Source organism: Daphnia pulicaria, chromosome 6 (genome assembly GCF_021234035.1).
Source record: "Daphnia pulicaria isolate SC F1-1A chromosome 6, SC_F0-13Bv2, whole genome shotgun sequence".
NCBI classification, from domain to species: domain Eukaryota; kingdom Metazoa; phylum Arthropoda; class Branchiopoda; order Diplostraca; family Daphniidae; genus Daphnia; species Daphnia pulicaria.
In genome coordinates this window covers 12,553,905-12,567,165 of record NC_060918.1, presented here as the reverse complement: position 1 = coordinate 12,567,165, position 13,261 = coordinate 12,553,905, and the positions used below count along the sequence as shown (strand labels likewise).

The window sequence follows — 13,261 nt, the reverse complement described above, 5'->3', positions numbered from 1 at the left end:
GACATTTGATGCTGTTCGTTGAGAACGGATCATAGATTACACTCATCATATAATAGCACAGACGACGACTGATAAGAGTAAGACATATGACTACACGGTGCGGATATTACATGTTTAGGACCAGTATATTTGTTTTTCATTGTTTTCCTTCTCAGCATGTACTCAAATGAACCTCAAATAAGACAAGTCTATTGCATAAACACCCTCCTCTAATCACCTCTGACTCTCTGTGTACATTTCATTTGAGGCTATAGTTGATTGATGCTGTTGAAGGTTGAATTGTTGTCATGCAACGAGTAAATGTTGCAGTAGTGAACTTGCTGCTTTTTGCCTTTTGCCCAGGCAAAACCCTCTAGATAAAAACAAGTTTTTGTAAATGATTTGCCCAGATTGACGCACTTACTTTCGCGTCACAGTGTAGCCACAGCTACGTAAATCCACGCGTTATCTTGCGTGCCACAGGGTATGTATACATTCGGGCATGATATATTGATGAGTCCGTAATCTCAAACTTGTATGCTTCTCATGCTTCTGCTGATCTCGCAACCCCTCCCCCGTGGTGGGGGAGGGGAAATGGAAAAATGGGGCGGCTCCTGCAAACCACAGGTGTTCTATAAAATGTCTCATACCTTCCAGCTTTGAATTGCATTGTTTTACGCACAACAGTCAGAACAAATCATCGCGTAAAGCGGGTTAACCCTTTTCGAGCCGGTTCTTTCGAATGATTAACTTGAGTTCCAGCCTTCTGATTTTACGGTGAAACAGTTGACAAGAGACATCACAGCACCTGAAAAACTGCAATTTACAATTTGACCCGCAATTTGATAATAATGTCACTGGAAAAACCACATAGCAGTTTGGATTGGTTCTGCCTGAGGGTGGCCGTAGTCTTAACGGCTTGTTGGATTCCTTCCAGTTCAGCCTTTGGCGATGTCTTCGTGGTAAGCTATTTTAGATTGAAAATACTGCTGACAATATAAATGCTCACGTTTTACTTGTTCTATAGATGAATTCGTCTAAAATCGAAATTGATTGCGTGAATTTCTGCGATACTTCTGAGGTAAAATAACTTTACTTTCTCTTTTAATCCTTGAACGACTTAAAGGATAACAAGACGCACTAACAATTATTTATAATTCGCATGAGCGTGAGATAAAAAACTAAGATAAAAAACCTGTATAAACATTTCAAAATACAATTTATTTATGTAATTTTTTTTTAACTGTGTATTACGAACAGGAACTTTTCAGTTCTGATTGTCAACGTGGCTGCCGTTTCTTTGAGACCTTTAACACAGCTTCCGTGTTCGCGAAGTTTGACGACGCGGCTGCACTTCTGAGCTGCCGTCAATGTAAGTGGTGTTACTTATAATGACCAATTAAACAACTCGTCTTATTTTAAATATTCTTTTATAAGCTTGCTCCGAGGCATATGGCAACGAAATGGAAAAGAAAACTGCATGCTTCGAAGGCTGTACGGATGCTCAAAAGGAATACAACAGAATGTACACGGTAAAAATTAATAGATGTCTTTAATGCTCATTCAAAACGAGTCTAAGTTGTGTGTTCTCTAATTGTTATAGATGTCGATTGATTGGTTACATGATTTACAAAGCAACATGACTTTCTTCCAAACTTTATTGGATGTAACGGGTGCTATTGTGAACCCGAAACGATTTGTAGAAGACATTCCTTCTACTAGAAAAGGTTAGTGTTTCTTTAACAAAATTTTTTTTTAATTGGATTGTTTAAATTTACCCGTTTTTCTATTCGATTTTAGTCGTAAAAACCAAAAGACCAGCATTAGTAAACTTAAATGCTCCATTAAAGTTTGCGCCTCAAAATACGAATGCCAAAAAAAATCTGCCGGAACAAGAAAGTGATCAATTCAGAAAACAGCAGCAATCAACCAACACAGTGCCGGAATGGATTGCTCAAAGCGCGTTTATCTTATTCACGCTTGGTGTTGTCATGCTACTGGGAACCTTTTGTTACTGCTGCTTTTTTGCGCATCTCCTCAGACGCGTAAGCATAATTAAACATAATTTCTAATTGGATAACTTTGATAACCTTCCGTTCTTGGGCTGAAGCAGAAGCAAGAAACCGCAACGGACTTACCGCCCAGCTACGAGCAGCTTGTCAGAAATAGCTACGTCATCGTGCAACCTTCATTGCTAAATGACTATCATCTTGTAAAAAGCGACAAACCAGAGGAATCCTGTACCATCAATTTGGATTCCGATACAGGAGCGAACAACATTTCAGACGTTTATAGATCTGACAACGACGAAGTTCGTTTACCGCTTAGATATGAAACGGAAACTGCGTGAGTAAAATCTATAACGAATGGACAGATGAAACTGGTGTTACTGTAATATCCAGCCTAACAACTTCTGTAAATATTGTATAAATACGTATATTTATTAACAACACTTTTCCCTAAAAAGAGTAAAAGCGTTTCTTTGAGCTAATTGCTGTGTGAATTAGCTCAAACTTTCTCTTGGCATGGAACTGTTATGTACATAATTCAAATAAACTGTTAAATTTTGTCGAACTGATTTCCTGTTTAAGGTGTTTCAGTTTTGTGTCGGGATTACAATTCGTCTTCGAACAGCACGACTTGCACGAAAAATAAAAATAAAAAAAAAGATACAGGATAACGAGTTGACTTTAGAAACTCGTCTGGCCACCTTTGTTTGGATTGTTGAGGTGAACAGGTATTGATTATCAATAGTGCTATGTCCAATCTCGATACACGTTATCACATTTTTCTAACTCGTTGTTGTAATAAAAAAAAACGGATACTAAATCTGATCTAACATAAATAGAATCAGAAAAAATGACATAACATTATATTTGTTCTTCGAGACCGTAAACATAACGTCGGTTTATTATATAGTACCAAAAAGGATAACACGCAATCCCTTCTTTTCTTTTTTCCTTTCAAGTTTCAACGATTACCGATTACGAACGATTCTTCAGCGCAAGCTATTTCAACGTAAAATTTTCGAATTTTTGTTTTTATTTAATTTTTTATCTTTATCAAATTCTACTTTTCTCAGAATTATTTAAATGATATATATTTTTTAAAATTTGATGTATTGATTGATAATTTCAATAATATTGAATATTTGAATTTTATTGTTTTTTGTCGGACGACGAGACACGAGAGATACGTTTGATTTTGATATGGCAACTAGGCAATGCCTTATGCCGCAGCCAAACATTGCAAAATGGCGCTGAGCAGGCAACAGAACATCTCTTGAACATTTTAGGTGAGTGCATTTTTTTGGGAGGGATTTACAGACTTACATAATCAGCGCCTATTGTCGGCATTGACCGAAAATTTAAATGTAAATTGTTAAATACTTATTTCATTTAAAATCTTTGGAAATTGGGCGCTTTCATTTTCTGACGAAACAAGTAGTTGACGTGCGGTGTGGACATAACGGTTTCTCTCATGTTTACATAAACTTGCTCTTCAATTAACTACAATTTTATTGTCTTTTTTTTCAGCTATTTAACTAATTATTATCAGAAAAATGGCAACCCAAATGGCATATTATCCTGGTGCCAATGGCATGAATCAGTCACCATTTCAATCGAGGCATGCCACTGGCCCCAGCCAGAGCCCTGCAAATGCAGGAAATAATTCTTTCCTTGGAGCAGGATTACCTAGGATTGTTCCAGGAAGTGAACCATTGAGACCACCAATTCCACCTGGTCGCCACATGTTTCATCCCTTCAATAGACCATACCCTAAGCCTGGCCAAGATCGGTCAGACTATGATTCCAAACAGTTGCGCAAGAGCTCAATGCGCAAAACTGTAGATTATTACTCTTCAGTGATTCGTATGCTAGAGGTAAATTGAGAAGCTTGTAAATACAAGGATTGCCTTTCTTCTCTTGTAGTTAAAACATGTTTATATTTTTAATATTTCCTTTAATTTATATGTTCAGAGTTTTATCAAATACAATTTTTATTTATATAGTATTATCTTGACTTTAATTTAGACAAGAGTCTGGCAGCGGGACGCCAGAGACAGGAGAAGTCTTCAACCCGACGTGTGTTATTATCCAGAAATGGTTCCTCCCTCTTGCTATTTGGATACGCCCAGCAATGCCATAACAACACGTTTTACTAAAGTAATGCATTACAGATGGAAAACTCAATTTTGAATTATTCTATTTCTCTTTTTTTTTCTTTGGATTTACCTCGAAAGGTGGCAACAAATAAAATTCGTTGTCCAGTATTTTGCCTTACGTGGACTCCTGAAGGCCGTCGTTTAATCACAGGGGCATCAAGCGGCGAGTTTACCCTGTGGAACGGCCTGACGTTCAATTTTGAAACTATTTTACAGGTATGAAAAATCCGTAAATAGTACTCCTACGAAATAACACGGTAACGAGTCATTATTAATCTAATCCTTTTTACCCTTTAAATAGGCTCACGACAGTCCGGTCCGTAGCATGGTATGGTCCCACAACGATATCTGGATGGTGACGGGAGACCATGGCGGCTACATCAAATACTGGCAGTCAAATATGAATAACGTCAAGATGTTTCAAGCTCACAAAGAAGCCATTCGGGGCATCAGGTATTGAAACCAAAACCAAACCAAAATAAAAATCAAATTTCATTGCTGTGATACGTATAACCTCCGAACTTTTCCCAATCTTTTCTTCTATAAATGCTCATTGCCCAATAATACAAGTACGCTTGAAAGTAAAAGAGAAAAAAAAAAAAAGAAAATCCTACATACCAAGAACAACTGATCTGTGATAGATGCAACTGAGGAAAATAAAAGAGACTTCTTTTTCAACCCTCTATACGATTTTGAAGTAAAACATTTTATACGATTCGTTTATGAAACTCTGCGCACCCGATATTGCCTAATCGCAATTGACGTATACGAGATCGAAATACTTGTCGGGACTTACGGTTAACTTTTCAAATGACCCATACTTTTCTACCCCAATTAAACTTCTTATACCCACAAAGTCAACATTTTAAATTAATCTACCTTGACGGTTATAAAACAATTTTAAGGGTATTCAATTACAATTAAAGACCCTCCACGTTTTTGTGTATCCAGTTTTAGTCCGACGGATCAAAAATTGGCCTCTTGCTCCGACGATGGAACTGTGAGAATATGGGATTTTGTCCGCTGTCAGGAGGAAAAAATTCTTCGAGGTACCCAACTAATTGCTTTCTTTTTTTCTGCAAGTCTACTTCATGTCCATAAATTGTTTCCATTAGGACACGGAGCTGATGTCAAATGCGTCGATTGGCACCCGCAAAAGGGTCTAGTCATTTCAGGCAGCAAAGACAACCAGCAACCAGTCAAACTGTGGGATCCCAAATCTGGTCAATCATTAGCTACGCTGCACGCCCATAAAAGCACAGTTATGGACGCGAAATGGAACAAGAACGGCCAGTGGCTCATCACCGCTTCCAGAGATCATTTGATCAAGCTATTTGACATCCGTCGGCTTGATCAAGAATTGCAAACTTTCCGCGGTCATAAAAAGGAAGCATCCTGTCTTTCGTGGCATCCATTTCACGAAGAACTTTTCTGTAGCGGTGGATCTGACGGAGCTATATTCTTCTGGAACGTTGGGTAATTTCGTGTACTAAGTCGTGTATTTTTCAAACGTTACCCTAACTATTTTTCTATTTTGCTTTGAAATCATAGAACGGACAAAGAAGTTGGTGCTATCGATCAAGCTCATGAAAGTCTCATTTGGTCTCTTGCCTGGCATCCGATCGGACACATTCTCTGTTCGGGTTCGAATGACCACACGTCAAAGTTCTGGACGCGAAACAGACCCGGCGATAAGATGAGGGACAAATACAATCTCAACACGTTACCGCCTGGAGTGATGCCCGAAGACGCCGAGTTGCTGGATGACCATCACGCGCCCAATATCCCAGGAATGGGACCGGAAGACAAAGTGGAAGCAGAAGGCGGAGACGGACAACTCGGTCAGAGTAGTCTCAGTTTATTAAGCGCAGGCATGATTCCTGGTCTGGATGTGGAACCATTAGCACAAGACGTGAAACCCATCAAGAAAGTTCCGTATGCCAAACCAATTCCACGTCACTTCCAGGCACAATGGAATGAGAGCAGTGCTAGTAAGAAACCAGCCATCTTACCCACTCCCAGCCTATCGTCAGCATCGGGTGTACTGTCTGATGAAGAGGATCACGTCCTTGGTGTTGATCCCGTTGCCTTTGGAATGGAACAGTTGGGTCGCGCATCTTTGACCTTGTTCGGCCTACCGGCCAATGATCCAGAGCAGTTGCAAGAATTGCTCGACACGGCTCAGTCGTTGCCTGTTACTCAACTTCCCACTCCGACAGCTGTCATAATCGATGGCACGATACTGTCCATCGAAGCCGATTCAGAGTTAGAGAAAGCCATTCGTACTGGCGAAGAAGAGTTTAATCAGGTTCTATCTTCGATGGGCTTGAAAGTTACTGTTGAGGAGGAGGAGACTAAACCCGAAGTAGTTCCAACTGGCGAGTACAATCAAGATCGAGAATTGGACGACGACGATTTCTATCCGCGCTCTCGAACACCTGTTCTTGACGACTCTCCGGGCTACAACAGGGGTCATTCAGGAATTGGTCCAACACCAACTGGTGGTCTTCTAGGAGACTTCCCTCAGAGAGGTAATTAATTTGCATAAATGATTGTTCTGCTGTTGGCACTGTACTAAATTATTGAATAGTTGTAGAGTTCCAACAGAGGGGCCACCCTGTTCAGCCCATCCGTCATCCGTTACCACCAGGAGCTGGACAGCAACACCACCATCATCATTTACCGCAACAACAGCAACCGCAACAACAACAACTGCAGCAACACAATCACCACCATAATCACGGAGGCTGGCAAGGCCAACCTCCACCTCAAGGTTTGATTGAAATAGTCGAAGAAAAATGACGCAACTTATCTGTCGGTTATTTATTTTCAGAAATGGGAAATTGGGATCGCCCACCTTTCGAACCACAACAGCAACCAGATCGCTTTCCTCCGCGACCACCTCATAGTCAGGGTCCAATGAATAGACCCTACTTCCAGCCACCGCACCATCAGGACCGATTTAATCAAAGTGGACCTCCACTTCCACCTCCAGGAAGAGGTACGCTCATGGTTTTAAGTTTAAGTAAAGTAATGAAAAACTAATTATGCGGATGAAAAAACAGGGAGAGGTCATCACGGACCACCAGGTGGAAATCAGGCGTGGGGTGGTCCACCACCATCTATCGATAATGAAGAAGAACTGCATTATATGGGAAATGGAGGACCCCCAATGCAGCCCATTGAAGACGACATGCGGATGGAAGGCGGTTATCCGCCTCCCCCACCTCCACAAATGAGTGATCGGCATGGCGAAGGAAACTTTGGCGGTTGGGGTCCAGGTCCTGGTCCCAACAACTATCGAGGGGGTGGTGAACCTCCCGGCCCTTTTGAAAGAGGCGATGAGGATTACGGTGGTAGGGGACCACCACCAGGTCATTTCGCTCCAAACTATCCTGGACAATTCCATCCACCACCACCGCATCATCAGCCTCCACCAGGCCGTTGGAATCCAGAAGGCGGAGGTGGACGGGGAGGTTTCGGGAGGGGTGGAGGTGGTCGGCGACCTCGAAGAGGAGGATACAACAACTATTGATGAAAGAATTTCAATGCGACTGATGGATGATTTTGTATCTCTTATTTTCTCGCCATTTTTTATAAAATGTGTACAAAATTGAAAATGAATAATGCTCGCCATGTTCACGACATACCAACTGACTAACTCTAGGACCAAACACAATTCAAACACCAAAATAAAAGGTCAATCCTCGTTGGATGTTAGCCTATTTGGAATTGTACAAGGGGCAGTCTACATCATTCATTTCAACGTAGACTGACTTCAACTGAGTATAACATTGGATGGCTTCAGTACTGCATTCGACACCGATGCCACTCTGCTTGAACCCACCGAAAGGCAATTCGACTGGTGTGACGTTGAAGTTGTTCACCCAAATTGTACCAGATTGCAAACGGTCCGAAGTTCGGTGTGCTCTTCTCAGGTCTCTGTAAAATTTAATCTTTAATATTACAGAAGTGAGATTTATTTTAGGTAAACAATACTTTGTAAAAATGCCAGCACTCAATCCGTAAGGAGTTTGATTGGCTCGACGAATAACTTCTTCCTCGGTATCAAACGGCAAAATGGTAGCGACTGGTCCAAAAATTTCTTCTCTTACAACCGTCATGTCGTCATGACAATTGGTTAGAATGCATGGGGAGATGAAATATCCATTTTGAAAAGGATCGGGCATTTGAACTCGTTCACCACCGCACAGTTTGATGGCCCCCTGTCAGTTAATTAGAAGCGTGCATTGAAATAAACCGAACTGTCTTTTGAATTAGAACATCACTTTACCTCTTCAAGACCTCGCGCTATATAGGCAAGAACTTTTTCAGCATGTGGTTTAGAGATGGTTGCGCCAACTTGAGTTTTGTCGTCAAGGGGATCGCCTATAACTAGTTGAGAGGTAGCTTTTACAAACTCTTTGGTGAATTGTTCAATGATGGAGCGTTGAACAAATACACGAGAACCGTTCGAACAAACCTGAAGCACAAATAAGTTTAAAACGAGTTCTTGAAAGTTTTCTCTCAAGAAATATACCTGTCCTTGAGATAAAAAATTTGCAAGAAGAGCACCTTTGACAGCGTTTTCAAGGTCGCAGTCGTCGTAGATAATTAGTGGATTCTTTCCACCAAGTTCTAGCGTAACTCTCTTCAAGTCATTAGAAGCTAGAATTAAAAGATATTATTGATTGGATTTCAAAAACTTAATACTGAACTTTAGTCCAAAATCATGCGTACCGAGCTTCAATATATTTTTCCCGACAGGGACAGATCCCGTAAAAGATATTTTTGCCACATCAGGATGGCAACAAAGATTTTTCCCGGTTTCACCTGAACCCTACGTAAATAAATTCAAAATAAAGAAAATATTGTCAGTTAATTGCTGTGAATTTTACATGCCTGGACCAGGTTGAAAGCACCTTTGGGAATTCCAGCTTTGATTGCAAGTTCTGCCAAAGCTAAAGCTGTCAAAGGAGTGAGTTCTGATGGTTTGTAAACAATTGTATTTCCACAAGTCAAAGCAGGAGCCACCTGTTTTTATTTTCATCTCAAATTACTGAACATATACTTTTATTGATATCAGATTGAACTTACTTTCCAGGAACATGTCTGTAGAGGATAATTCCAAGCACCTATGCCTCCTACAACCCCAAGGCTTTCTCTTTTCACCAATCCAAATGAACTGTTAGGAAGCTGAATGTGCTTCCCACTGACTGTGGAAGCAATCCCACCAAAGTACAGAAAACAATCAGCACAGCTTTGAATGTCCAACCTGGCCTCCCAGATAGGTTTCCCATTGTTTTCCACTTCTAGTTGAGCCAAGGTTTCCTGATTTTCTAATATCTTTTGTCCCAAACTAGATATAAGTTTTCCTCTTTCAAAACCTGATAACTTAGAAGAATTGTCAATAAACATGAATACAAAAATTATGAAAAAATAGTACCAAAGACCATGATTTGTAGGCTTCTTCACATGATTTGACTGCCTTGTCAACGGTATTTGCTCCTGAGACAGCTACTTTTGCTAGAACAACACTTGTTGCAGGATTCACGACATTTGTAAATCCAATTGAATCAATAGGATGGGTTTTCTGTCCGTCGACAAAATTATAAGGTCCATCTTTCACAAATAACGTACTAAAATATTTCCACGATGAAGATTTCGATCTCAAAATACATAGCTTTGAAGACGTGGTCAAATGGAACATATTTTGATTTTTCAGGCAGGTAGTTTCATAACATAAGTCGCATAAGTTCACATGTGTGTGTGTACGTACTTGATTTCAACGTTGTGAAGTCTTGCTGGTCTTGACAAGCACTACAAAGTTCAAATCAGATTTACAGAGCAGAAAGCAGACTGAACTGAACAGGGTCTAAGAAGTGGCGCCCCTAGCGGTGAAATTTCACTTTTGTATGCATTGACCCGTAGCTATGCATAGTTATGAGATTTTGACCACAAGATGCGCTCTCTCCTGTCCGCTTCGTTGGGCAGGAGGAGAGGATGGATGGAAAAGGTTATGGATGATAGGATAGCCGGCCTGTTATAGTTAAGTAGGCTATTGTTTATGACCATTGACATTTGACAATCAAACCAAAACAAATCGTACTTGAGAATGTTTTTAATTGGTCTCACAGGGTGAATATGAGTTAATTCGTTTACTAAATAATAAGATCTAAGTTTGCAATGGAAATTTCAGGTACATTTCTAGGTTTATCTATCATCCATTTTTTTCATAGGCTTATTATTTTATTTTTCATGGATATAAGAACACCCTGAAATGTGCTGAAACTTTACAATAAGAACTATTTAATTTTACATGAATAATCGGAAATAATCAATTTAAATGGACAATTAAACAGGGGTATTGCTAGTGGAAAATCTACAACTGCCAATATTTTCAAGGAAAAACAAATTCCAGTGATTGATGCAGATGTCTTTGCTCGTCTCAGTAAAAACAAAATTATAATTTCACTGGTGGAGTCTAGATTGTTCATTAATACTTGTTGTGCATTTTACAGTTGTAAAACCTGGGCAGAAAGCTTGGAATGAAATTCACAAGGCATTTGGAAATGATGTGTTCCTTGAAGATGGTCAGTTAAACAGAGAGGCACTTGGGAAAATTATTTTTGCTGATAACAACAAAAGAAAAATACTAAACAAAATTACACACCCAAAAATACAAAAGATGATGTTTTGGGCTGTAATAAAATATTTTTGTGAAGGTTTGTATTATTTCATTATAATGGATTGTTTTGTTATCTATAATCTATCTGACAATTACTTCATTTAGGTCACAAGTTTGTTGTACTTGACATACCCCTTCTATTTGAAACTGGAACTTTGCTGCCATTTCTTCATAAGATAATAACAGTTTCATGGTAATTTTCTCTATCTTATTATGTTTCATAATAAGCTTAGTTTCTTAAAACATTTTTAGTGACCAAAAAACTCAACTGAAAAGGCTGATGGAAAGAGATGATTACACTGAAACTGAAGCAAACCAAAGAATTTCTTCACAGATGTCTCTTTCATTGAAGTGTGAAAGATCAGATTTTGTGGTTGACAATTCAGCAACTTTTGGTGAAACAAGGAAACAAGTGGAGAAAATTGTGTCTTACTTTCAGGCTTCAAATCATCATGTGCAAGTCCGAATTTATCTGGCAACCTGCCTAATCATATTTTTCTGTATATGTGGCTTACTAGTTTTTTTGGTGTATAAGCTACTAACAAGATAAAGGGCATTGAAAAGAAAATCAATAATCTTTTTGAAGTTGCATTCCTTTTAAAATGTATATTAATACATCAAAATGGTGGCAATAAATCAAGATGAGACATTCAACACTCATAAGATACTTTTCAAAAGTTGGATATTACAATTTTGAAGAAAAAGGTACAAATTCTCAAGCCATATTATATATAAGAAAACTGAAAATGAGGATAGATTAAGAAGAGAATTTATGCTAAATTAATAGCGTTTCTTGAAATTGCAAGACACAAAGAAAGAGGAAAGAAACTAATAGACTACCACATGGACGTTCGCATCAACGGTACAAATCAGCCACGCCACAATGTGTAGACCTGAGCCCGGATGGTGAGATACTTTGTGTCATAATTGGATAGGATACAAGCGATCCTCCATTAGAGGCACTAAATGCCAATGCTGAGTTCGAGAGATGTGGTCCTTGAAGCTGCAGCGCTGCAGCATTGATAGTTGGGGTTAATGTTACAGTTGCAGTAGCCGCTGATAGCGATGGATTTTGAGTAGCTAAAGCCGTCGTCTGATTTATGGTCACAGGGGCGATTCCTAACGTGGTAGCTATTGTCGTCGCTAACGGAGATGGCTGAGTGAGAGGGACAGAAGTGGCAAAAGGTATTGATGCAGTCAAAGTAGATCGAGATTGGGTAGTCACCAACGGTAAAGTAGCCAATGCTTGAACAGTTTGAACTGATGACAAAGAACCCAAATGCGGGCCTAATGCTGTTACGGAAGTAGTAACCGGGACTGTGACGGAGCTAGCCAAAGTTACAGTTGGTAAACTAACAGTAGCAACACTGGTTGATGTTGAAAATTTTCCTTGAATCCTAAAATGGGCATTTTGTTCCAGCAAAAACTCATTTGTAGCCAAAAGATCGCCAACTTGTTTTTTCAATTCTTGAACTTTCTTCCTTAAAAGTAAATTTTCTTCATGAAGAACACATAATTCTAATTGATTTGAACCATTCATATCAACACACATGGAATGGGATTTTGGGTGAAAGTTTAGCATGGGTTTACAATGTGAACATTGAACAGATGATGGGCTAGCAATAATCCTTTCTCCTATTCTTGAACCATACTCAAGTTGGTCATCTTCATGGTGACGTCTCTTGGCATCTGGAATGTCATATTCTTCACTTCCACTTTGTTGTACTCTTGATTCAGATACATGTAGAAACTTGCATTTTTTCCCCCGTTGACACTCACGTTTTAAAAAATCTTTGCAAAGGGGTACTTCACCATCTGAAATGTTATCCATTGCAGCACGACTTCCTTTTGAAGTAAATTCAGGGATGAGTTTTGGAAGTTCTCCTGTGAGCTTGTAGTAGTCTTCATCTTGACGAGATCGATGAACAAATTTGCAATTTATTCTGGTGCATATGGTGTTCTGAAAATCATGGCAGAACACCATACAACTGGGTCGAATGGGATTCACTATCTTGGTTTCTTCTTCACATCTAGGGTGTTTGTATTTACAACGACTGCCTCTAGTACACTAAAAATCTAATTAGATTCGTATGCTATACAATGATATACAGCGCATTACCACATTGCGTAGAAAATCCCGGCAGACATCTTCAGGCATTCCAATAGTCTCTTGCTGAATAAGCCTACTTGGTGAGTTTGTTCCAGTCTTGTAGTCTTCCATTTTAATCCAAAAGATTTCCAAACACAGATTTATGCTTGCAGGATAGGAATATTAAAAAACTATTAACAACAAAGCATTGTTCGAGTGATCGAGTCGCACATAAAACACGATACACCAGCAGTCTGCAGAGCACGATATATAATTGCATGCCCTGCCGCTAGGTGCGCTGTGACAGACGAGAAACAACAAATGCAGCGTTGCAAATTGG

The 13,261-nt window shown here is 39.5% G+C and overlaps 5 protein-coding genes across 11 annotated transcripts; 3 read left to right on the top strand and 2 right to left on the bottom strand.

Moving 5' to 3' along the window:
• Nucleotides 1–574: 574 nt before the first annotated feature.
• On the top strand, nt 575–2,553 carry LOC124344199. 2 transcript variants are annotated; one of them, XM_046797694.1, is made up of 7 exons: nt 575–941; nt 1,007–1,060; nt 1,240–1,351; nt 1,417–1,511; nt 1,583–1,706; nt 1,780–2,024; nt 2,093–2,553. In XM_046797694.1, exons 1-7 carry the CDS (start codon nt 831–833, stop codon nt 2,327–2,329), a joined length of 978 nt encoding a protein of 325 aa, XP_046653650.1. In that variant the 5' UTR covers nt 575–830; the 3' UTR covers nt 2,330–2,553. The 2 variants fall into 2 exon arrangements, with proteins under 2 accessions (XP_046653650.1, XP_046653649.1); XM_046797693.1 differs by having other exon boundaries at nt 2,090–2,553.
• A 611-nt stretch (nt 2,554–3,164) lies between these two features.
• On the top strand, nt 3,165–7,793 carry LOC124344105 (pre-mRNA 3' end processing protein WDR33-like). 3 transcript variants are annotated; one of them, XM_046797549.1, is made up of 11 exons: nt 3,165–3,274; nt 3,516–3,862; nt 4,014–4,145; nt 4,223–4,360; nt 4,446–4,597; nt 5,096–5,193; nt 5,260–5,620; nt 5,696–6,675; nt 6,735–6,917; nt 6,978–7,145; nt 7,210–7,793. In XM_046797549.1, the coding sequence occupies exons 2-11, from the start codon at nt 3,542–3,544 to the stop codon at nt 7,677–7,679; spliced, it is 3,003 nt and encodes a 1,000-aa protein (XP_046653505.1). In that variant the 5' UTR covers nt 3,165–3,274; nt 3,516–3,541; the 3' UTR covers nt 7,680–7,793. The 3 variants fall into 3 exon arrangements, with proteins under 3 accessions (XP_046653505.1, XP_046653507.1, XP_046653506.1); XM_046797551.1 differs by having other exon boundaries at nt 7,205–7,503; XM_046797550.1 differs by lacking the exon at nt 3,165–3,274 and adding an exon at nt 3,277–3,352.
• Nucleotides 7,700–9,958, bottom strand: LOC124344155 (4-trimethylaminobutyraldehyde dehydrogenase A-like). Of its 2 annotated transcripts, none has more exons than XM_046797620.1 (8): nt 9,591–9,958; nt 9,242–9,538; nt 9,047–9,178; nt 8,885–8,984; nt 8,685–8,812; nt 8,439–8,627; nt 8,144–8,370; nt 7,700–8,086 (listed from the first exon to the last, which is right to left on the bottom strand). In XM_046797620.1, exons 1-8 carry the CDS (start codon nt 9,852–9,854, stop codon nt 7,867–7,869), a joined length of 1,557 nt encoding a protein of 518 aa, XP_046653576.1. In that variant the 5' UTR covers nt 9,855–9,958; the 3' UTR covers nt 7,700–7,866. The 2 variants fall into 2 exon arrangements, with proteins under 2 accessions (XP_046653576.1, XP_046653577.1); XM_046797621.1 differs by having other exon boundaries at nt 9,242–9,531; nt 9,591–9,733.
• A 202-nt stretch (nt 9,959–10,160) lies between these two features.
• LOC124344217 (dephospho-CoA kinase-like) lies at nt 10,161–11,486 on the top strand. 2 transcript variants are annotated; one of them, XM_046797725.1, is made up of 6 exons: nt 10,165–10,282; nt 10,344–10,426; nt 10,507–10,595; nt 10,666–10,869; nt 10,938–11,025; nt 11,085–11,486. In XM_046797725.1, coding segments are annotated over exons 2-6 (681 nt in total). In that variant the 5' UTR covers nt 10,165–10,282; nt 10,344–10,424; the 3' UTR covers nt 11,383–11,486. The 2 variants fall into 2 exon arrangements, with proteins under 2 accessions (XP_046653680.1, XP_046653681.1); XM_046797724.1 differs by lacking the exon at nt 10,344–10,426 and having other exon boundaries at nt 10,161–10,282.
• Nucleotides 11,424–13,207, bottom strand: LOC124344169 (zinc finger CCCH domain-containing protein 10-like). Of its 2 annotated transcripts, none has more exons than XM_046797642.1 (2): nt 12,952–13,207; nt 11,424–12,900 (listed from the first exon to the last, which is right to left on the bottom strand). In XM_046797642.1, the coding sequence occupies exons 1-2, from the start codon at nt 13,051–13,053 to the stop codon at nt 11,689–11,691; spliced, it is 1,314 nt and encodes a 437-aa protein (XP_046653598.1). In that variant the 5' UTR covers nt 13,054–13,207; the 3' UTR covers nt 11,424–11,688. The 2 variants fall into 2 exon arrangements, with proteins under 2 accessions (XP_046653598.1, XP_046653599.1); XM_046797643.1 differs by having other exon boundaries at nt 11,424–12,908; nt 12,952–13,064.
• Between the last annotated feature and the right edge of the window lie 54 nt (nt 13,208–13,261).